The 23,145-nt window shown below is 34.4% G+C and overlaps 1 protein-coding gene and 1 long non-coding RNA gene across 3 annotated transcripts in view; one reads left to right on the top strand and one right to left on the bottom strand.

Annotated features, from left to right (window-relative positions):
• Positions 1-773: 773 nt before the first annotated feature.
• LOC128547873 (uncharacterized) overlaps positions 774-23,145 on the bottom strand; it is a 70,272-nt gene continuing 47,900 nt past the window's right edge. For both annotated transcript variants that reach the window (XM_053521442.1, XM_053521443.1), the window contains one exon: positions 774-2,006. In XM_053521442.1, coding sequence (XP_053377417.1) covers positions 1,522-2,006 — 485 coding nt within the window. In that variant the 3' untranslated portion in view covers positions 774-1,521. The remainder of the gene's footprint in view (positions 2,007-23,145) is intronic.
• On the top strand, positions 2,691-3,904 carry LOC128547875 (uncharacterized). The gene is made up of 3 exons (XR_008366715.1): positions 2,691-3,123; positions 3,300-3,395; positions 3,751-3,904. It is a non-coding gene; the product is annotated as an uncharacterized LOC128547875 (long non-coding RNA).

Here is a 23,145-nt window from a genome sequence, read left to right as displayed (position 1 = left end):
AATCTTATTACGCAGAATTTATACTTTTTAAATTCTTTATTCTTATGCAGTTGGTCTCTTTGAAAATTCGCAAGTTTATTTCTTAATTAAACCATGCTGGCTGAGCATCACGCTTAACCCTTTTTGTTTTTAAAGGCGCATGCTTTGAAAGAACATCATTAATAATGTTATAGAATAATTTTAAAGACAGATTGGGGTCATTCACTGTTTCAATAGTAACTATTGCGCAATAGAGAGTTCATTCCTAAAATTTACTTCATCAATTTTTAAACGATTTGTAAGTTATAGTTTTATGTATTTTATTTTGGTTTTTAGTTTTTGTATGTTTTAGTGATCTTGTAAAACATACTGGGAAGTGATGACTTATACTATAAGCGGGTACTAATACTTCAGTAATTAGATCGCATCTAGTTGTGTAAATGTGATCAATGATAGACGAGCTATCTTTTGTAACACGTGTCGGTAAGTTGACTAATTTAGTCAAGCCAAATTTCAATAAAACGTCTGGCCATTTTTTATTTACAAAATGGTCTGATATTTTGTTAGGTATGTACTTAATGTATTATGGTATTAAATTTCGCCCATTAATACTTAGGGGTATGTGCTAGCGAAAAGAACAGAAAATGTCCAAAACGCATAGGAACGTCGCACTCCATCAATTATATATCATTCTCGATTTGCGAGCAAATCGATCTGAAGATATCCAATACCTTTAGCTTTTGAATTGCACAGAAAAAATAAACTGTAAAAACGTAGGCTTGAGGTATTTTATGATGGGGTGGGGGACGCCGGATAAGTACCCCAACCTTAAGCCGGTCATTCCACTGAGATTGCAGATGAATGTGATATCTGTTTTAGGTGGCTCCGTTCCGTTCCGCAAAGTACCAATACCATATAGGTAATGGTATTTATCGGAACGGAACCAGTTATTCATTTTTTAATAAGAAGTTACTAAGTATTTAAACAAGCTAATTGAGTGAATTAATGCTATTATGGGATTCAGTTTAATTGTTTTTATTCATAACTAATAGTTTCGTAATTTTCAAACCATATTTTGTAACATTGCAGTCATACCTCTTAGGGTGTCTCAAACGTTGTTCCGTTCTGTTCCATTCCATTCCACGAAAAAGCCTTTGTAAACAAACATATCTGGGAAAAGATCTATTCATATCTTTTCTCATGTGTACTAGATCAAAGAAACATGATGACGTATATAATAACTTCATGAACGTGGTTGATGTCACGCCACGGGTATGTAACAAAATTTATGGGTGTACATACCCAGATGGAAACCTATGTCAACGGAAAAAACAGGAAAAATCAACAACAACACGTGTAGCGTTTGTTCATAGATAATTATTAACTTCCAAGGTTTTTTTTTTTTTTTTTTTTTGTTTTTTTGTTTGTTTTTCTTTCTTTCTTTTTTTAACGTAAAAACACAAAGTAATGCAAATCACATGAAACTTTCCTTTGCCAGTTTCTGATTGTTTTTAATCATTGATTCATAAATTGTTGCTGTTTTTACTCCGATTTCAAACCTGCATAGCTCTGGAAAAAGAACTTGCTTTTCCGGTGGGAGAAGAAAATAATACTCCGGTAGTCCAAGCATTTGTATGCATCTTTCATAACGCTTATATCTTGATTATTGTTTCGTAATATTTTCTCTATGTCTGTTTCATTATTCTTATTCCATTCTTTTGCTTTCCATATTCTATCCGCAAGAGGATTTAACACTTTGCACTTCGGGTCTACATGCTTCTTCAGGTTCTGGTGACCATATCCTATGACATGTAGTTCTGGCTCTTTACATTCAGTTTTAGCGAGAACCAGTTTCTCAGGAAGGTTTTCTGGATTGGAGACTTCAAAAACTACAATGTCAAGATCAACGTCACTGTATTCGACAGCGATGAATTCAAACGCCACAGACTGTCTATCTAAAGGTGATTCTTGGAATATCACGTATGCTTTTGGCGGCGACAATCCGCCCGTAGCCATCTGATGCTGTTCTGTTTAAATGAAAGATTTCAGAAGACATTATAAGCTAGAGAAACATATTTTGCTTGTGTTATTTTAGTGTATATTTTCTCTTAATACCGTATACATTATATTTGAATTATTTCCGATCAACAAGAAGGAGGGGGTGTGGGGGGGGGGGGCGGATGCCACCTAACTGGTCCTATCAGTACAGTGATTGTAAATATATTCATAATATTCAAAGTAAAAAAGTATTGATTTCCCTTTGTAAGGCATCTTGCTATAGTTTGCTTCAAATATGGTATATAGCGAGTAAGACATGGGACAAAAATTGCAAAGATGTTCCCCTTTGTGAAGAAAGCACCAAATTTTGCATGAAATTACTTTAACGTAACCTAAATCCTACAAGAGGAGGAGACACGCTATATCTGGCCTGGAACCTCCTTTTAAACTAGTTGAAAAAGGGAGGTAAAATGTTTTGAAAATATTAATTTTTCCTTTAAATTGAAATTTATCTATAAAGTAATGTTTTATATGATCCAAACATGTATAACATATCACTAGCATAGACAAACAACCATTAGGTATTGACAAATACACAAAGTTTACTATAAAATACTCTTATTTCTCAATATACATACTGAAAAGGGAGGTAATCAGATTTAACTGTATCTTTAATTTCAAAACTGCGTGTGAAAAGATGTTTCTAAAAAAAATTAAGAAAGAATGAAAGTTTTATTGAAGTATAATAAAGTATACTGGATCAGAAACGGACTACATATATGATTTGTTGGCTTGAATAGACTAAAACATGAGGCCCCAAAGGGGATCTACCTTTTACTTACATTTCAAAATAAATATATCTAGAACAATTTCAAAAATGTTAATTCATTACCTTAACCAATTGTGACGGGTGCAGATTTTATACATAGTTTATAACAGTATGGTATTGGTTTAAATTTAGTGGCCTGTAGCCTAAATAGTATAGCAATGGTTTATTGATTTTATTCGGAATTCTTCTGATACTTAGGGCAGTAGAATTCAGGTGATCGATAGTGTAACATCGTGAATTTTCATATGCACATTTAGATGCATTAAAGCTTAATTATTTTGGCAAATTAATGGTTAGGCAATACATAGAGATAAAAGGTATGTAGGTTTTTGTACAGGTTTTCCGTTGGCTGTGGAATTGTGTATTTATCGGTTGGATTGAGTTGTTTTATTGCTTCCTTTGATTTTCCCGCCTCGCGCCATTTTTTCCCGGACTGTCAAATGATCGAACTTTATCTTTGTCACTTTTTACTTTACTAATTTATTGGTTACAGCAGTTCAGAGCACCACTGCACCTGGGAAAGGACATAGAGAGTGTGTAGAGAGTGTGTTACCTGAATTGTATGTGGGCTGTGGATCCCATAGATCCAGTAAGTATTTGTATAAGTATCTGAAGGGTGTAAGTAATTTTTACAAGTCTAAGTAATTGTGTTACTATTGGCAAATGTATATGTATTCCATACATGTATATCTTTGTATTTACATGTGTATTTATTGTACTTTTGATCTGTAAAGCTTTTGCTTGTTAATTGACCTATTATACACTTTGGATCAAGGATTGTATTGTTTTAAATATAAAAGAACTGTCGAACCACAAGTACAAGTACGGAACTATTTTATAGTTTATCATTTATATAAATGACGACATGTATATTATATATCTTTAGTTACTGCGTACCAGCTGACAGGATCATATAGTAAAATATGTGTAATTGTTAATTTCAGAGCGACGTTTGAGCGTTTTGAGGTTAGAAATCTCTATATCCACATGTCGTATAATAGACTGGTTTTACGAGAAGATTTAGTGTCAATTTATTATATAAAGCTGAACAGAAATAAATAACTATGCTGTACCTATGACTTCGTTTGTTACGCATTTCCATACAAATCACGAGAAGCCAGGGTTACACAATTATAACCCTTGACACAAAATCTATTCAATTCCATTTTATATACATTCAATATACATGGCTCAGGAAAAAAATATATATTAAGTCCTTAAAGAGGAAATTGTTAAAAATAACATTTTAAGGGTAAATTAATTTATTTCAATCGTTAAAATATCATAAAACTAAATTTAACATAAGTAAAGAAACAGAAGTCATGGGTCTTATTTATAAAATATGAAAAAGTAAAAAGTATTGACATGTTTATGTCCACTAGTTAACATATATACCTGCATTTATTAGGGCAATATATTTATATAAAAAGAGAGGCCCTTCATTGGATCATTTTTGTATGTTACATAACAATATAATATGACATAATCATGTTTCCAAATCAAACGACTCATCCAAAGACCTATAAACTAAAAGAAACTGATATTTACTCCCTTTCAATAGATATCTAAGAATTGTAATACATGTAGGTTTACTTCTCTAATAAATTTGTTTTACAAATTTATATTTCTTATACATGAATCACGGTGAGGATGCGTACACCGGATATTGCCATTTAGTGATAAGGTATTTTCCGAAAACGTGTTTATTTTTCGCCAACAAGGTAAGTAAAACACATATTTACTATTGTATTATATTACTATGGAAGAAAAGGGCACTACTTGTAATAACTAGATGCTGTGTATATGCACTCACAAGCGTAAAATGAGTCAATCTTATGAAGGAACGCTTAAATTTGTGATAAAATGGCAACTTTCTCATCTGATAATTGCAGGTCGGGGACACATCTTTCCCGATATCGTCACTTATTGTCTTATGATAAAAATTCGTAACTAAATAAATCGTTCGATTCAGATTTTCCCCACCATGCAAATAGGTTATGGTATCGGGACAAATGTGTTTACGACATGCATTTATCAAATGATAAACTTGTCAATTTATCACAAATTTTATCATTTCTACTTAAGACTGACTCATTTAACGCTTGTAAGTGCATATACACAGTATCTAGTTATGAAAAATAATGCCCTTTTCTTCTTTAGAAGCATAATACAATAGTAAATCAGGGTTTTACTTACCTTGTTGACGAAAAAAAATCACGTTTTCGGATTTACCCTATCACTTAAGTGGCAGGGGCCAGTTTCGCATTTGGCCCGGGTACGTTTTTTAAATAAAATAGACATATGTTCTTTACAGGCATATATATTTAACTGGTTATTTATGATGTTTATAGAACTAAGGATTCCTGCGTACGAGTGATAATTGTGTAAAATAAATATGTGCATGTATCGATTTTCCTAGCTCCATGTAGACGGCCGGGTCTAAAACTTTACCTGAGGTAACGGAAGTCAGACGAATTGGAAACGGTAATCCATCCATCCAGCTTCAGCTCAAATTTGCGGAAAAAGTAAATGGTTCTGAGAAACTTTTCTTCCCACCATTATTTTCGTCTGGCCACATGCTTTAAAAATATGCATGTGTTTTAGGTCAGTCATTTGCAGAAAATACGGTACAGGTCGCGCAAGGAGTGCATTTTGGGCCATTTTTGTCTAAAAATTTAGTGTCCTGAAACCTGCGTTTTATTCGTTTTTATCACAGAAACAACTGAATCAGCAGACTGAAAATATCACATAATGAAGTGCTACGTCTATGCAAGACATTCGCTCAATAATTGCCTTGAATTTGTCGAAATTGGATTTTTTATGATTTTTTTTTGCACTGGTATAAGCGCAGAGTTGTGGAGTTTTCAAATTTACTGTCCCTTGCCCCCTTAAGGGCAATATCCGGTGTACGCATCCTCACCGTGTGAATGTGACGTGTTATTGCACTTGCATTTAATTGGAAATATGAAGAAACTAAAAGAAACTGATATTTACTCCCTTTCAATAAATATCTAAGAACTGTAATACATGTAGGTTTACTTCTCTAATAAATTTGTTTGACAAATTTATATTTCTTAAACATGAATGTGACGAGTTATTGCACTTGCATTTAAATGGATCTATGAAGTGTACATAGTTATGGAAGTCAAGTGTCATTACTGGTCAATCAAGGGTCACAATTATTAAGGTTTACAGACACTAAATAGAAAACTGGTGCGGAAAAATCATGGTAGTTGCAAAATTGTGCATTCAAAGAGCCCTACTTCTTTGCTCTGTTGAGCTTTTTTCCCCTTCCTTTTTTACATTTTCTTTGCTGAAATCAAATAACAGATCTATCTTTGACATATAGGAGGGGGTCTCCGTGGCCGAGTGGTTAAGGTCGCTGACTTCAAATCACTTGCCCCTCATCGATGTGGGTTCGAGCCTCACTCGGGGCGTTGAATTCTTCATGTGAGGAAGCCATCCAGCTGGCTTACGGTAGGTCGGTGGTTCTACCCAGGTGCCCGCTCATGATGAAATAATGCACGGAGGGGCACCTGGGGTCTTCCTCCATCATTAAAAGTTGGAAAGTCGCCATATGACCTATCATGTGTCGGTGCGACGTTAAATCCAACAACAAAAATAAAAAACAAGAGGGCCAAGATGGCCCTAGGTCGCTCACCTAAACACACCATAACAGTGTTAACATGTTTGACATAGTGATTTCATGGAAACAAATATTCTGACCAATTTTCATTAAGATTGGACCAAAAATGTAGTCTCTTGAAGTGTAAACAAGTATTTTCTTCAATTTAACATAATGACCTAATTTTTAAGCCAAGGTAACCTTCATTCAAACTTTGCCTAGATTTGATCAAGGCAATCATTCTGACTAAATTTCATGAACCTCAATTGAAAAATACAGCCTCTATCGCATACAAAACCTTTTATTTTATTTGTCCTAGCGACCTAGTTTTCGATCCCAGATGACCTGTATTCAAAATTGACCTTAATTTCATCAAGGCTATCATTCTCACCAAATTTCATGAAGATCAATTGAAAAATACAGTCTCTATCGCATACACAAGGGTATTTTTTATTTGACCTAGTGACCTAGTTTTTAACCACAGATGACCCATATTCTAACTTGACCTAGATTTCATTAAGGCAATCATTCTGACTAAATTGTATGTATATCCAGTGTAAAATGCAGCACCTATTGCGTACACAAGGTGTTTCTTTAATTTGACCGGGTGACCTAGTTTTTGACCCTAGATGACCCATATTCAAATTCAACCTAGATTTCATCCAGACAAACATTCTGATCAAATTTCATGAAGATCCGATGTAAAATGCAGCCCCTATTGCATACACAAGGTTTTTCTTTGACTTGACCTTGTGTCCTAGTTTTTGACCCCAGATGACCCATATTCGTAACTGGCCTAGATTTCATCAAGGCAATCATTCTGGCCAAATTTCATGAAGATCAATTGAAAAATACAGCATCTATTGCATACACAAGGTTTTTCTTTGATTTAACCTAGTGACCTAGTTTTTAACCCCAGATGACCCATTTTCAAACTCAGCCTAGATTTCATCAAGGTAATCATTCTGACAAAATTTCATGAAGATCAATGAAAAATACAGCCTCTATCGCATACACAAGGTTTTTCTTTGATTTGACCTAGTGACCTAGTTTTAGACCCCAGATGACCCATTTTCGAACTTGGCCTAGATTTCATCAAGGTAATCATTCTGATCAAAATTCATGAATCTCAATTGAAAAATACAGCTTCTATCGCATACACAAGGTTTTTCTTTGATTTGACCTAGTGACCTAGTTTTTGACTCCAGATGACCCATTTTCGAACTTATTCTAGATTTCATCAAGGTAATCATTCTGACTAAATTCCATGAAGATCAGTTGAAAAATACAGCCTCTATCGCATACACAAGGTTTTTCTTTGATTTGACCTAGTGACCTAGTTTTTGACCCTAGATGACCCATTTTCAAACTCGGCCTAGATTTCATCAAAGTAATCATTCTGACAAAAATTCATGAAGATCAACTGAAAAATACAGCCTCTATCGCATACACAAGGTTTTTCTTTGATTTGATCTAGTGACCTAGTTTTTGACCCCAGATGACCCATTTTCAAACTTGGCCTAGATTTCATCAAGGTAATCATTCTGACCAAACTTCATGAAGATCAATTGAAAAATACAGCCTCTATCGCATACACAAGCTAAATGTTGACGGACGACAGACGACAGACATGGCCCCCAATTTTCTTTTGATGTTTTTTTTCCAGCACTGACAATATTCTTTAAGGAAGTGTAAAAATGTAAGCTACTGACATTTAAAACGGGTCATGCTCCAATCTGACTAAAGTACTTGATCTTCTAAACGAAGATCTGAGAACGACCCATTCACATTCGTCTTCTGTATATTTTGGATTTCCAGTATTGCGTTTTTTATTTTAACCAATCAGAGGACTTGTTCGAATGTCAAAGAGTAAGAAAAATGTGCAGTTATACCAGGTTTCGAAACCGGTACCCCTGGTTTACAAAGTAAGTGGCCTACCGACTGAGCTAACCGGCTACTTGACACATTGTGACATAAGAATTATAAATATTGAAAGTCAAGGCTACAGGTAGATTTGCGAGATATTGTAAGTGAAGTTCTGATTGGCTAGCGAAAGGGGCGCCAGAACGAGGCTATGAATAGGTCGTTCTCAGATCCTATGCGTAGCGTAATAGGAGATGTACTTTAGTCAGATTGCTCCTCAATGTAATTCCAAGAATACATACGAAAGCAAATATAAATGTATCAAGCCAATTCTGTGTAATTAGATATCTCGAAGACATGTGTGCTAGAAAGTGAAATGCTGGCAAAATCTATCACAGTTTTAGTTAAATATTGAAAGTGTTGTTACGCCTAAAATTAAAAGATGTTTGTTTAGGGTAACCTGATTGTAACTTTTCATTCAACTTTTGTAAGTTCACGAAAAAAATGCTTGGGACATTACCCTAAACAAGTAATCATTCTAGGACTTATAATTGCGCTACTGAGAGGTATTCCTAATACTGTATTGGACAAAAGAGCACGCTAAGATTATAACCAGGACGGCCTGCAATAGTCACTTTACCCGTGCTGAATGAGCTTCATCGGCTATACCGAGATGCAGAATATACTCAACTCTGACCCACAAGTGCTATGTTCTGAATGATCATTTCTCTATCAGATAAATGATATCATTGTATAGACCGATTTGGAACCTATGACAGAAAATACACTTAGTCTATTTAGTTATTTGTCAAACCGTTTAATGTGCAAAATAACTGCAGCTCAGTACTAATCCCCAATGATAACGCGATTCCCGCCGAAACGCGAGGACGAGTCTATTTCATGATAACTGACGAAATAATAATTCATAATGGTTACCCATTTACTTGACAATTAAATATTGGTATTTCTTTCATTTTAAAAAATTATTATGTATATGGCAACATAGCTCAGTTGGGTAAACTGCAGACAACAATTGGATATAAGCAAGTCGTTTTGTGGGTTCGAATCTTCATAAGAGTTTTTTTGTCAGATTTGTTTTTTTTTCTATTCGTTTTCATTTTTATTTCATTACTTTTGTTTCTTTCTTTGATGGTTTGAATTTGTATATATGTCTTTATATAACACAATAGCATGTTCATTATTTGCATGACTTGAGTGCATGCATTTAATCTATCATCTTTGATATATAATAAACTATTCTGATCTGCCATATCGGCTTTAGATACCTCTCTGTCATATTGTCACAGAGCTCATGAAGGAAACCTAATTTTTATGCAAAAGTGAAATAAAAATTAATTCTCAATACTGAGTTTCGAACCCACACGGCAAAAGATCTGTTGACCATGGACATTATGCTTTACCACTGAGCTAATTTGTAATTTGAACAAAATCCGGAAATATTTAGATTGTAACATGCTAGAAAAATGCTGAATTCCCTATGTTCCATTTTAATCTATTTATAGTCATGTTTGTAAATATCAAGTTATCGTTGGGGCATAGTATATTTTAAGGAGACATTGTTTATAAACTAATCGATTTAAACTTTACCTTCAAAAATTAACATCTAACTCTGTTTGGTTTGATTCTCTTTATTTCTGTATGATATTTTCATCATAAGCAATTTTTATATGAAACTATTTGCGTTCTTGGGGTGTCTGCAGTAAATCACTGCACTTTAGAAATGTTTATAGTTATAAGCTCTGTGGAGGGGTTCAGTGAGATTTAAGACCGTCTAGTGGTAAAAGTGTTGTCAGATCAATAGGAAGGTCGTTGGTTCAAACCGTACAAAGGCTAACCAATTATACCCGGTACTATTTTCAAGATTTTAGACATTTAGACTGATTCTATAACTTGAAATCTTAATCAAATTCAAGTAAATTAGTATCATTGAATAAAGTATAAATTTGCAATAATAAATACAAAAATAAATTTAGTTCACATTCCATTTTCTTTTGTTGTAAAAAAAGAATTAGGATGATAATAATGATATTCATAGGAAAATCGAACTATCGGTACCCCATGTAGGTATATGCACTGTAAAATCGATTATATGAATTACAGTATGTAAGTATATGTGAACTTGTTTTATAAAATACCCTTAATGAACCTCAAAATGTAAAGAATGTTTAAATAATATGATGATATAACTAAATAGTTTTCTAAAATTAGTTTTGTTTCCCTGAGTGATATAATATTCACACTAAAAAATAGTCATCCAGTAAATGAAATTTTCAAACAATTTCCCCCTTATAGGGCCTCATCTAAGTCATTTGTCAGTCTTTTATATATTAAATGTGTATAAATGTAACCAAATAAATATTATGTCAATAATAGTTACTTATTTAGGTTATAAATTAACCTTTTGGACATTGCTTTCAAAAATATATGATTAAAATGAATAAAATATAGGTCACTTTTTGGGGCCCTCATTTTAAGCTAATTGAGGTTAGCGAACTGCGTGTCTCCTCCTTTTTTTGGATTCAGCATACTTCAAAATAGTTACATACAAAGTTTGGTGCTTTCTTCACAAAAGGAAACATCTTTTTCCTATAACCTACTCACTATTATCTTCATCCAAAAGACAATATTCATTTTCACTGTTGAATACTAGAATGAAGTGTCACGTAAAAGTTAGGTTTGCCTGATTTATTTTTAGTGGGTTTAAATGTTGACATGAAATCCCTCGTTGCACAATGATGCTGTTTAAGAAATAATTTATAGCAAAAACGTGTTTGAACACTATTTATACATGATGGGCGATTATACGGGCAAAGCCCGAGTGAAATTATTCCGAACTACGTATAACCGCCTAATTCTAATGTCTTATTGTAAAATCTATATAAAATATGATAAAACTGTTTCTTCTCGCATGCATGGCGCCAAATGATAGGTCATCAGGCTTCGTCGTTTAGGCAGATCACTACCAAATCAAATGTAAGCCTCCGCTGGTCACAAGTAGTCTAAGTGTAAAGTATTTGATCAAATTTGAAATAACAATACCTGTCATGTGTTTACGAATCGGATAGAAATATCCGTTCTGAGGACACCTGCGCGTTGAGTGGAAACGAGGCTTGCCGAGTTACCGCAAATGCGCAGGTGGCCGAGGGACGGATATTTCTATCCGATTCGTGAGCGCATGACTAATATTTTTGCCTGCCTATCGTATACATAATTATAAGCTTTTTATTCTGACAGATTATTTTTCCTGCATACCTTATTTTACAAATAATAGAATAAATAAGACAAATAGAAATACTTTCTTTGTAGTACTCTTTCTTAATGTAGAGTATGTACACAAAGCGCGGGAAATTAACGTCCGTAAGCAGAAGTGACGTCATGACGTTCCAGTGATGAACAATAACAAAGTTATACGTAAGTTTTACCTTTTGTAGCATAACGGTATGTTCTTACCGTAAAATATCGTACTTTGAATCGAGAAACATACTATAACACTCCCTATAAAAGACAAAAGACTGTACTCTCCTTCTTCCTGTTGCGACCGATCAAAACAATAAGCTGACCGGTAAAAGTTGGAAAAAAACTGTTTAAAAGTGATTAATTTGCTTTATCACATGTTTGACGTCGCGGAAGTGTAATACAGCCATTATAAAAAAATGATAATACACTAGTGTAATAGAGCTTTGACGTCGTCGTTTTTTGGTATAGGAGACGTTGGTCAAATTGACTTGTTTATGAAGTAAAAGAAAGTAGACTTTTTTAAGTTTCGACAGCAAAAGCTAACATGTGATAAAAGAATAATAAAGCACTGTTTTGCTATAAATCATTTTGTTATTTTATTCAACTCGTTTAATAAATTCAATATGAAGAGACACTCGTGTAATATTCTCTATTTGTTGGTGTGTATACATATTTATATTTTATTGGAAGCTGAACATTATTGTTTTTCTTTATATAATGTGTTAGTATGATTACAGGTAAAATTATAGCAAAAAGCCCGATTGATCACGGCTTTGTCCAGATACTGCACATTGTCGGCGTCAAAAGTAAATATTTTCTGGCTTGAAGAATGGTCTACATATAAATCAACTGTTTCGTAGAATTACTGAAATAAACTCATTGCTAAAACCTCCAATTTGTTTATAACCGTCAATGACAGAGGATTCGGTGTGATGTCCAGACTGTATGTATGTTTGATTGCGATACTGTACAAATGTTTGCGACATTCATAAAAAAGACTGTATGCCTGTTAGCAACTGACTTATTTATTAAATATCGGCTTTCCCTTGCTTCTCTAGTATTTCTTCATAATTATTAACCGCAAACGATGTTTGAAGGAGGGGGTATATATAGGAGTCATCATGCAGTCTGTCTGTCCGGTCTGTCTGTCCGGTCTATTTGTATGTGTGTCCTTATAAATTTTGTCCTGCAATTTCTTGAATACTATTACACCTACCTCTATCAAACTTCCCACACACACCCGTCCTCTTCTTTTTCTTTTCTCTTGAAGGTAAATGTCACCCTTAAGAGGTCAAAGGTAAAAAATGGTCCATTTTCGTGTCCGTGTCATAACTTTTATGCATTAAGGGATTCTAAAATAACTTGACACAACTTTTCACCATCATGAGACGATGTGTCGCGCACAAAATACGTTTCCCTAGCTCCAAGGTCAAGGTCACACTAGGAGGTCAAATGTCAGACATATGGTCGGTTCATTATTTCGTGTCCGGGCCATAATGTCTTTATGCATGAAGGAGTTCTGAAATAACTTGTTACAAATATTCACTATCATTAGTCGATGCGTAGCGTCTTATCAAACATAGTACGACTAAAATCGATCGAAGGTCAAAACTGTGATATCTGTATTCTTAGAATATGGACACATTATACAGAAAACATGCTACCTGCCCGTAGGCCTACACATAAAATCTTGAACACATGAAATTGGTAACGTGTTTTGTTACTGGTATCAGCAAGATTGTTCAGACAAAAGTTTGGTCGTACGATACGATAAGATCCCAGCTGGTTCCTTGCTCCAAGGTCAAGATCACAAAATAAAAATAAAGGAACGATTGTTCGGGTCCTTACCATAACTTATGTTATTTGTTCACGCATCCTAATATATAAATATATATTGCAATCATTGACCCCACCCCAAATGGAGTTGTACATGCATTGCACGAATGCATGAAGACTGATTGATAAAGACACTTTGGTATTTTTTTTTCTATTTTATTTACGCCCTTAAAGAACATAAATCGCAAAATGGAATAGTGTCAGTCGAAAATAAGAGTTCAGTTCAAATATCAAAACTAATTAGTCGGCATACAAATAAAATGTTTTACCGTCTAGATAAATAGTAATTTCTTTTAAAAATGCAACAGCTATGCAATATCTTTTTTTTTTGGTTGGATTTAACGTCGCACCGACACATGATAGGTCATATGGCGACTTTTCAGCTTTAATGGTGGAGGAAGACCCCAGGTGCCCCTCCGTGCATAATTTCATCACGAGCGAGCTTCCGCAAGCCAGCTTATTTACACATATTTATAGCGTATGCTTGCTTATTTAATAAAACAACATGGATTATTGGATTGCAAATCAATTCGACATGTTATTCACCATTTTCGTGGCTTGGTCGAGTGAATTTCTATGCAATGAGTGTGATCAGTCAACATTTTGTCAGCATTTTGTGAACATTACTTGTCTGTTTCATCTTTTACCTCACCACATACACATATTTATGTTCAATTTATCATAAAACTTAAAAACACACCGTGTAAAGGAAAATAATAAATTTGAAGACGATTTCTTACCTTCGGCCTGCCAGTTGTTTGTTTTGATCGGTCGCAACAGGAAGAGGGGGAGTACAGTCGTTTATAGAGGGTGTATAAGAAGTGGAGAGAAACTATCAAGGTACCTTATTTTATCTATATTTTACATGAAGAATATATGAATGCATGAATCGCTAGTTGTCGTTATGGGTTTAGCCGACATGGGAAAATTCATCAGAAACTCCAGTCCGCTGTGCAAAAAGCGCTATTTCGAGATGCATAAATGGCCGACGTGACGTCAACTTGCTATCGTTGTGATGATTTAAGCTTTGCTAGTCATATTAAAATAATAAATAACAATAAGATTACAACCGAACGGTCTTTTCTCTTGTTATTGTTAAAAGAATATCACGTTATATCATGTGTTATAGATGTGATACAGTACGGAGAAGCCAATCTTTTCACCTTATTGTATTTTCAAGAAATGGCCATTTCCCCAGCCAGCATGACTATATCGGCTCGATATAGGTATAATGTCGGAATGTCGGCAAAATGTGCCGATGTAGGGCCGGCGTCGGGCCGTTGTGAGTTTGTGAGTTAGGTTTTACGGCGAATCGACACAAAATGATCATATATCACCGAGATCGGACCGTTGAACTGCCGCAAAATATTGAAATCGGTAGATCGACATTAATCAGTGTAACTATTTCGTAAGTCGGATTGACATCGGGCCGATATTGGATTATCTAATATAGCTGGGCCGTTCCATGAGAAACTCTGTATTAGTGACATGATATAATAATTGCATATTAGTAGTTTAAAATACTGGAAAGTCATTGTTTTTCTTATGCTGTTACAAAAACTAGAAACTAATATATTGTAATTCGCTCATCTAAGACAATTCAAATTCTACCATATTTTTGATATAAATGTTGTTTCTGTTGTCATGGCAACGGAAGTTCTAAAGCACCCATATGCTCTTGAAAAAATATAGGTCTATAGATAAAAGGCCCGTGATGAAACCAAAACTATACGGTTAAGCTATTTTTCCGTAAAATCACTTTAAACTGTTCCTAAATATTCAAATGTATGATGTTAAGTAAGCGTTTCGCATAATTTGTTCCTTTAATGACTTGAAAAATAAAAGTCATGCACGACGACGTCATACTGCTTTCATAACGTTCTTAACGTGACGTAAAAATATCCGCAGTGACTTACTTAAAAACATTGTAGCTCCTAAAATAGTGAAGATAATCGCTTCAAATTTTTAGATTTGAAAGATAAAAGAATGTTCTTCATGAATATTTTGTTATCTCAATTCTGAATTTTTTTGTCACTAATACAGGTTTTCTCATGGAACGCCCGAGCTATATTTTTCAAATTATTATTGATAAACGTGAAAAAGTAATCTAATTGTTTATGTGTGCTAATTTAATAAGCAAATATGATGTATGCCGGAATTAATCAAACTAGGTTCCAAACATGTAGACGGTATTTATCAAAACTTTATACGTAATAAAAGGAGGTTATAATTAAGATGCATTTTTTATTTTATGTAGAATGCCGCCATAGAAATATTAATATTTACAAAAAAATGAAAATATAAATATGATTAAAATTCTAACTGAACAATTTTTAAAGTGTTAAGAATATAAAGAAAACTTACGTAACTGTATAAAACATGTAGTATATAGCTGTGAAAAATATTTTATCAATAAAATCAAATAATCGTCATACACATGATGCCAGACACTTGTGTTCTCAAGTAAATTACTCTGAGAATTTATAAAGTGTATATTTGAAGAAAACTTTGAAGAAGCACTGGGTGTCGCACTTTTTCGCGACAACGTTATGATCTGCCAATATAGGGTCGATGTCATTTTGATGTTGGCCAAATATCGTTTGCTAATGTCGGACCGAAGTCATTATGTTGTTGGCCCGATATCGTCTGCCGACGTCTGGCTGACGTCATTCCTTTTTGCAGCCGAAATTGAAGCCGATATATATCGGGCCGTTATAGACAACGACGTCGGTTTGATATCGGGCCGATATAAATGCTGGCTGGGTCTGTATCCGAGGCACCATATTCAATTGCTCGGTATTTTGATGCGGCCTCATTTCCCGGTTACGGGTGCACAATAATCAATTAATAAAATCATGTTATATATAACTCAAATATTTTTGTTTTTTCTCTGGGAACATGATTCTGTTATGATTAATATATTTAAATATGATATTTTATTTTGTTTTAGGCCTGACTAAACTATTTAAAAAGTTTGTTAAAGAAACGTGTGTCAAAAAAAAATCAAATCCCAATTATTTACTAATGCCAGCCCTAACGACTAGGTAATTTTGCCAATACATTTTATAATTCTAAAGTATTAAAAAGCATATGTGAGAAAATGAATTTAATTAACACATGTGTGGTTTGAATTGAAAACGTATCATCAGATCCCCGTATGTAGATAAATACATCGGTTCTGTGAATTATCAAGAACTGGAGAATGTTTTAAAGCAGGCGTTTTAAGGTTGCTTTTTTTCAACCATGGGACCCCCCTTAGATGTAACGTGAAAACCAATTTGAATATACTTGAAAAAGGTCAATTCAGGGATGCTACAGACCAAATTTGGTGAAGATCCATCATGTGTTACATGGGAAGATGTTTTCTTAGGATAGAAAGTATATTACTGCATGATTTACATCAAAACAAATGATAGTCTGACTCTTCAAACCCATATAAAAGAATGTAAAAACAGAGAAACCAATGAAATGAATATACTACCACTTTAGATTTCTATAGTTTGTTAAGTCAGCGCCGGATTATAGTTATGAATACAGCCAGTCTACCTGCCCCTCTGACCCGTGACATTCCGTGCAAAGCATAATTGTAAATACATGTACACTACTGTCTAGTGCACAAATTAAACCAACTAGAGTCAATATATTATGTTATTATTAAGTTATTAAGCATATATCTATTTCGTGAATTTTAATAAAAACATTTGATAATTTCAGGTTTTTATTTATTTATTAATAACTTCCTTACATATTTAAACGCTGTTTCAGCAAATAACGTTTTATTTACACTATAGTAAGTTCTTTGATTTTTATGTCCCCGAAGGTGGGCATATTAAAATCGCACTGTCAGTCCGTCCGACCGACCGTAACTTTGCAAATTCTTGTCCAGGCTGTAACTCTGCCATCCATGAAAGGATTTTGAAACAGCCTGGCATGAATATTTACCTTAATGAGACGACGTTTCATGCGTAAGACCCAGACCCCTAGCTACAAAGTCAAGGTCACACTTAGAAGTCAAGCGTTAAAAGGGTCTGTTTCGTTTCCGGTTCGTAACTTTGCCATTCATCAAGGGATTTTGAAATTACTTAGCATAAATATTTATCATAATGAGACGACGTGTCATGCGCAAGACCCAGACCCCTAGCTCTAAGGTCAATGTTACCTTCGGGGAACTTTTTTAAAATGTTAACAGGGTCTGTTTTTGTGTCCGGTCCATAACTCTGCCATCCATGAAAGGATTTTGAAATATCTTGGCATAAATATTAACCATAATCAGACAATGTGTCATGCGCAAGACCCAGATCCCTAGCTCCAAGGTCAACGTCATACTTAGAAGTCAAAGGTTAATAGGATCGTTTTTGTGTCCGGTATATAACTATGTCATCCATGAAGGGATTTTGAAACAATTTGGCATACTGTTTACCATAATAAGACAATGTGTCACACACAAGACCCAAATCCCTAGCCCCAAGATGAAGGTCACACTTAGAAGTCAAGTCAAAGGTTAATAGGGTCTGTTTCATGTCCGGTTCATAACTCTGTCATTCATCAAGGGAGTTCGAAATTACTTGGCATAAATATTCCCCATAACGAGAACACCCCTAACTCTAAGGTCAAGGTCAAATTTAAATGTCAAAGGTTAACATTGTATGTTTCTTGTCCGGTCAACAACTAAGGGTGTTAAAATTACTTGTCACAATTCTTCCCTATAATGAGTTGGTGTGTCATGTTTAAGACCCAGACCCCTAGCTCCAAGGTCAAGGTTACCTTCGGGGAACTTTTTTATCTGGTCACAAAATAATAATAATAATGATAATAATAATAATAATAATAATAATAATAAAATCTTTATTTAATGAAGGTAACATACAAAGTGTACATAACATGAGTTTGAAACGTAAACTCATGCTTTACTTTATAACACTGAAATGCATATTCGGTTTTCAATCTTAGACAAATGTTTTTACAATATTCTGCAAGCATTAAACAAAACTTTTAGATGAGCTTCTAAAATATCAAATTTGAATTTGTGCAACTTCTCCAGACAGAACTTGTAAAAATACCTTTTCCCTAAAAACATAATGAAATTTGTAACATATTCCTAAATAAGTTTTTTTATTATTATTTTATTATGTTTGATCAACAAATATTTTCCTTTTCATAAAAATGTCAAAATAGGTATAACTTTTTAAGTTATCACATGTTAATTTTATTAACTAAAATACACTGTTTACCCTTCTCACTAATTGTTACACTTGTATTAACAAAACGCGATAACTGTGACCTTTATTTACTTATACCGGATTAACCCATAACAATGAAATCGGGAATCAGTAGACATATCATATGACAAATATCTTATTTCGCAAAACCAATGTAAGAAGCGGCGTGGTCTAGTGGTTAACACGTATGATTTGTAAGCTTACGGTGCTGGTTCGAATACATGACTAGGTACATTTTTTTTATCTATCATGTTTCTACCTGGAGAAGGAATACAGGTAACATATACTGAGTACTTACTGGCATTTTGCAGAGGATCTCATATAAGAATAGACATTGAATCTATTAACATTGCAAAATAAATAAAAAACCTCTTGCAGGAAAAATAAAACAAAAGTTGCGATCGTTAAAGACATTATGAACGTTAATAAAATGTTATGTTTAAGACATATCAGTAACATATTTATAACGACTCGTGTGAGCATTTCATTATTGAGGTCAGTTGCTACAGACACTGCTAGCGAGCAGGATGACTACTCAGATACCGACAGTGCTTTTTAATGAACTTCTGTATACTTATTTGTCATGACATGAAAAATAATCTTAAACAAATAAATAAAAAATAAAAAATGAAAGAAAAATAAATACAAAAGACGATATAAAAAAATACCTGCAAAAAAAAAAAGAATAAGTAAAAAATCACAAAGAAGGGCTCGAACATACACCATACATAAAAAGAACAGAAGACCGACACACTATCCACTAGACTACAAATCTGTTATGATATACCACATTGTATTTAGAGTTAAGAATACTACGTTATACAAATTAACACCATTTATCGGATAATATTCCTGCTTTACCTGTTTTTGGATTTTACCAAGTTAAAATAAAATTATCGCGATCCATTAATAAGGTAGACTGAATTTCCAATAAACAATGACCCTTGTCTGACCAAATATCGATTTTTACCAGGTAGCAGATAACCGAAACACGTTATTCATGTGGTCTTGCCTAATCCAGATATGCACGAATTGCCAGATAATCAAGGGAGGCTACAATGTAAAATTGGCTATGAAAGCCGGCAATGATTTAAGGGGACGCATACTTTGAAATTAGAAAAAAGTGGGTGGGGTATTATAAAATTTACCTGCAAAAAAGTACAAGGTTTTGGTAAATGAAATGAATACTGTTTCAACTGTTATAAGTACACAAAGGATTGCTCACTAAAATAAAAATGAGAAAAACTGAAACAAGAAAGTTATTGTTGAATTACATAAGACTTCTTGTGTACATTCAAAGTCAACAATTAAGACTTTTTGGTGCGAAAATAATAGTGCTTCACTTTGTCCAAACATTTATCAATGTCCTACAGATTCTAATTTAAAGAAAGAATGTGAAATAAGTTCACTGTCTTGCTTTTCATTTGGCATATGTGAGCTAAAACACATTATTTAGTTTGTTTACAAAGTAGTGCATAAGAAAAGATACGGTGGTCAAGGAATGCCACATTACAAAACTAAAAGAGTATATTCCCCTTAATACATTAAACATTTATCATTACAGAAGTCTAGTGGCTTACAATAAAGGCCTAGAAATGTTGCCATTATTAATTTTTAACTTGGTATTCATGAACTGCAATGCACTTAAATATCAAAACACATTCAACAAACTTTTGAAAATGTACTGTCTTAAAAATCCCTAAAATAAGGTATGAAATTTGGTTGAGAGGTCCAATCAATGTGTATATGTGCAAAAGCAACATTCTAATCTTGTTCACAAAAGTTACTAATACACAGCAGGAATGTCAATGATCAAAACTGGACGAATATACAGTTATCCTCATTTTAATGTCATTTATAATTTGTCCTTGAATTCTCCACCATACTTTTCATAACTCTGTTTGCACGAGTTGCACGAGAATGCTGTCATTCACGTAAAAAAATGGGGTCAAATAAGTTGTAAATGCAATATCATGTAAACGTAGTTAATGGATTATGCAGTTCAAGATAAACTTTATCTCATAACGTAACGAACATGTATAATGTTGTAACAACAACTTTACTTACACTGATTTAAGTAGCAGTCGGTTTATAAGTGACTTTATTGATTCATTTTGTGTTTTGTTATTGTTGTCAAAAGTATAACGGAAGTGCCTCACAACTGAAGCGGAAACCAGTTTGATGCGCAAAGTAGTCCACTGTAGGTAATATTTTTTGACAAATGTCCACAGAAATTAATAATTTTCTAATATTAAAGACGAATATCTGAATAGGATTCATTATTTGATAAGAAATTATAATCATCGACATGTTTTTTTTAAAAATCGTACACGTGCTGACACCTAAGTTGTCTCCCGTTGTTTATTAGAGTTACCTTTCGTCCGGCGCAGTAATACATTTGCAGTGAATCGCCGAGAAGTCGTGGGAAAATTAAAAACCATGTAAACAAACTAAAATTAACCACCTTTTCAAGATGAATTTCAAGTGATCGACATTATGCATTTAACCCGCCTGACCTGTGTAGCATCTTAGATATCTGTTCTAAGGTATTCATTGTGTAGAATGTCATGTTATGCCCTTGCAATGCTAATCCCACACTGATTTTTTTGTTTACATTTTTTATCAATGAGAAATATGGCGTCCATCCGAGATGAACTGACGTGGCGTTAAATTTTTACATGTTTAAGCAAACCTGGTGTGTTAGAAAGAAAATCTCATCCCTTCAACATTATTTGGAACACTGTTATTGTAAAAAACCTGTTTTTTCCTTATACAAAAGCTTAATATTTTGTGTTGAATGTACTTTCACAAACACCTCTGTTTTCCTATTACATTCATAGTACCACATCCTTATCCACAAAATACTGAATATTACAGGTGTCCATCAGTATTATATCAGTTTAGGAATATGTTTTTTATTTTCCCACCATGGATTTCTTGAATATGCACCCCTTCCGCATTGCTGTATGAACTGTGAATGTAGCAATATGCGTCCCCTTAAGATTTCACAAAATCATATTAAAAAAAATGTATCAATGATCAATGTTTTAAATACGAGTAAATGTTTCCCATTCATCCATCCGACAGACACTTAATATTTCAATCACGTAGATCGGTACCATGCTATGCATAGATTTGTAAACCATCACAGAGCGTGAAGTTGGCAGTACAGCAGTAGCAGCAGTAGGAGCAGTTAACTGCTGTAACTGCTGGCAGTAGGAACAGTTAACTGCTGTAACTGCTGGCAGTAGCAGCAGTTAACTGCTGTAACTGCTGGCAGTAGGAGCAGTTTATTGCTTGTCGTAGTTAACTACCCCCAGTTACAGCAATTGATCGTGTTTGCTAACACCAGTTAACTGCTACTACTGCCAGCAATTAAAACAGTTCATCAAGCTGTATTACCAGGTGATGAGAATGACATAAGGTATTTATTTTGTCAGTGTCCTACATACAATACTGCCAGCAGTCAAATTGTGTTATTAAAATCATTTACAGGATTCCTTCAGATGTGTAATAGGCCGCAAAACCTACCCTTCTCGCGTACCGTTTAAAGATCATTGAAGCGTTCTTAATTTCTATCATGAATTATCTGCCCTTGAAACCGATATTCAAGGGCAGAAAATTCAGAATTAAGCCTGGTTACCTATGCTCTTTAATACATATTTTCTTTCTAAATTTGATTCTCAGACAGTATACAAAGTTTAAAGAAATTCTGCCCGTAGGAAAAAAAATTTGCCCTATAGAAACTTGTCCCATTCACCCTTAAATTCTCCTGTAAACTATGTAATACCAGCAGTTAAATGGTTTAAAAGTCTCATTTATGTTTCTGCCAGCAGAGTGGTCTATGACAGCATGTCACTTCCAGCAGTGAAATGAGTCAAATGACCAATGAAAGCTGTTTTCTATGTGTTACTGGCAGCAGTCAAATGGTTTATAAGACAAGTATACCAGCTCTTTTTACATGTAACTACAAGCGAGACTCCTATTACAGCTAGCAGTAAAATGTTTATGACAGCAAATAACAAGGCTCCTGTTACAGCTAAGGAGAGAAATTTACCAGTTTCGAATATATTTCTGGTGTACTCACTGCTGAAAGAAAACCACTCAAGCCGCATTCAGCCTCGAGTCCCTAAAAAAAGAGAGTTCCCCTTGGAAACTCCGCCCCACCTCACCCGGGTTCCTCCCAAACAAGAGTTTTCCCCGAATAGCGGCCACCCGTGCCGGGTGGGGGACGACCCCCTCTACAACGGCCACCCGGTCCGATCCAAAAGTCAAGGTCTGGGGCGGAGCTGGGGGTGCCCAACTGAAAAATGTGAAAATTTCCAAAAACGGCCTCGGACCAAGTTTGAGACCCGCTCGCGAGTGAACAAGAGTTTTCCCGGGATAGCCGCTATGCTGGCCCCCATACACCGTCACCCTCTACAACGGCCACCCGGTCCCGTCCCAAAGTCAAGGTCCCGTAGGGTCCTCCTATAAGACATTGTCGGTTTATGTGAAGTCTGACTGTGAACATCGAATGTGGACTGACTAGGGAGCGT

Source organism: Mercenaria mercenaria, chromosome 13 (assembly GCF_021730395.1).
Source record: "Mercenaria mercenaria strain notata chromosome 13, MADL_Memer_1, whole genome shotgun sequence".
Lineage (NCBI taxonomy): Eukaryota > Metazoa > Mollusca > Bivalvia > Venerida > Veneridae > Mercenaria > Mercenaria mercenaria.
Note: the sequence above shows the minus strand (reverse complement) of the source record. Positions and strands in the feature narration are given on the sequence as shown.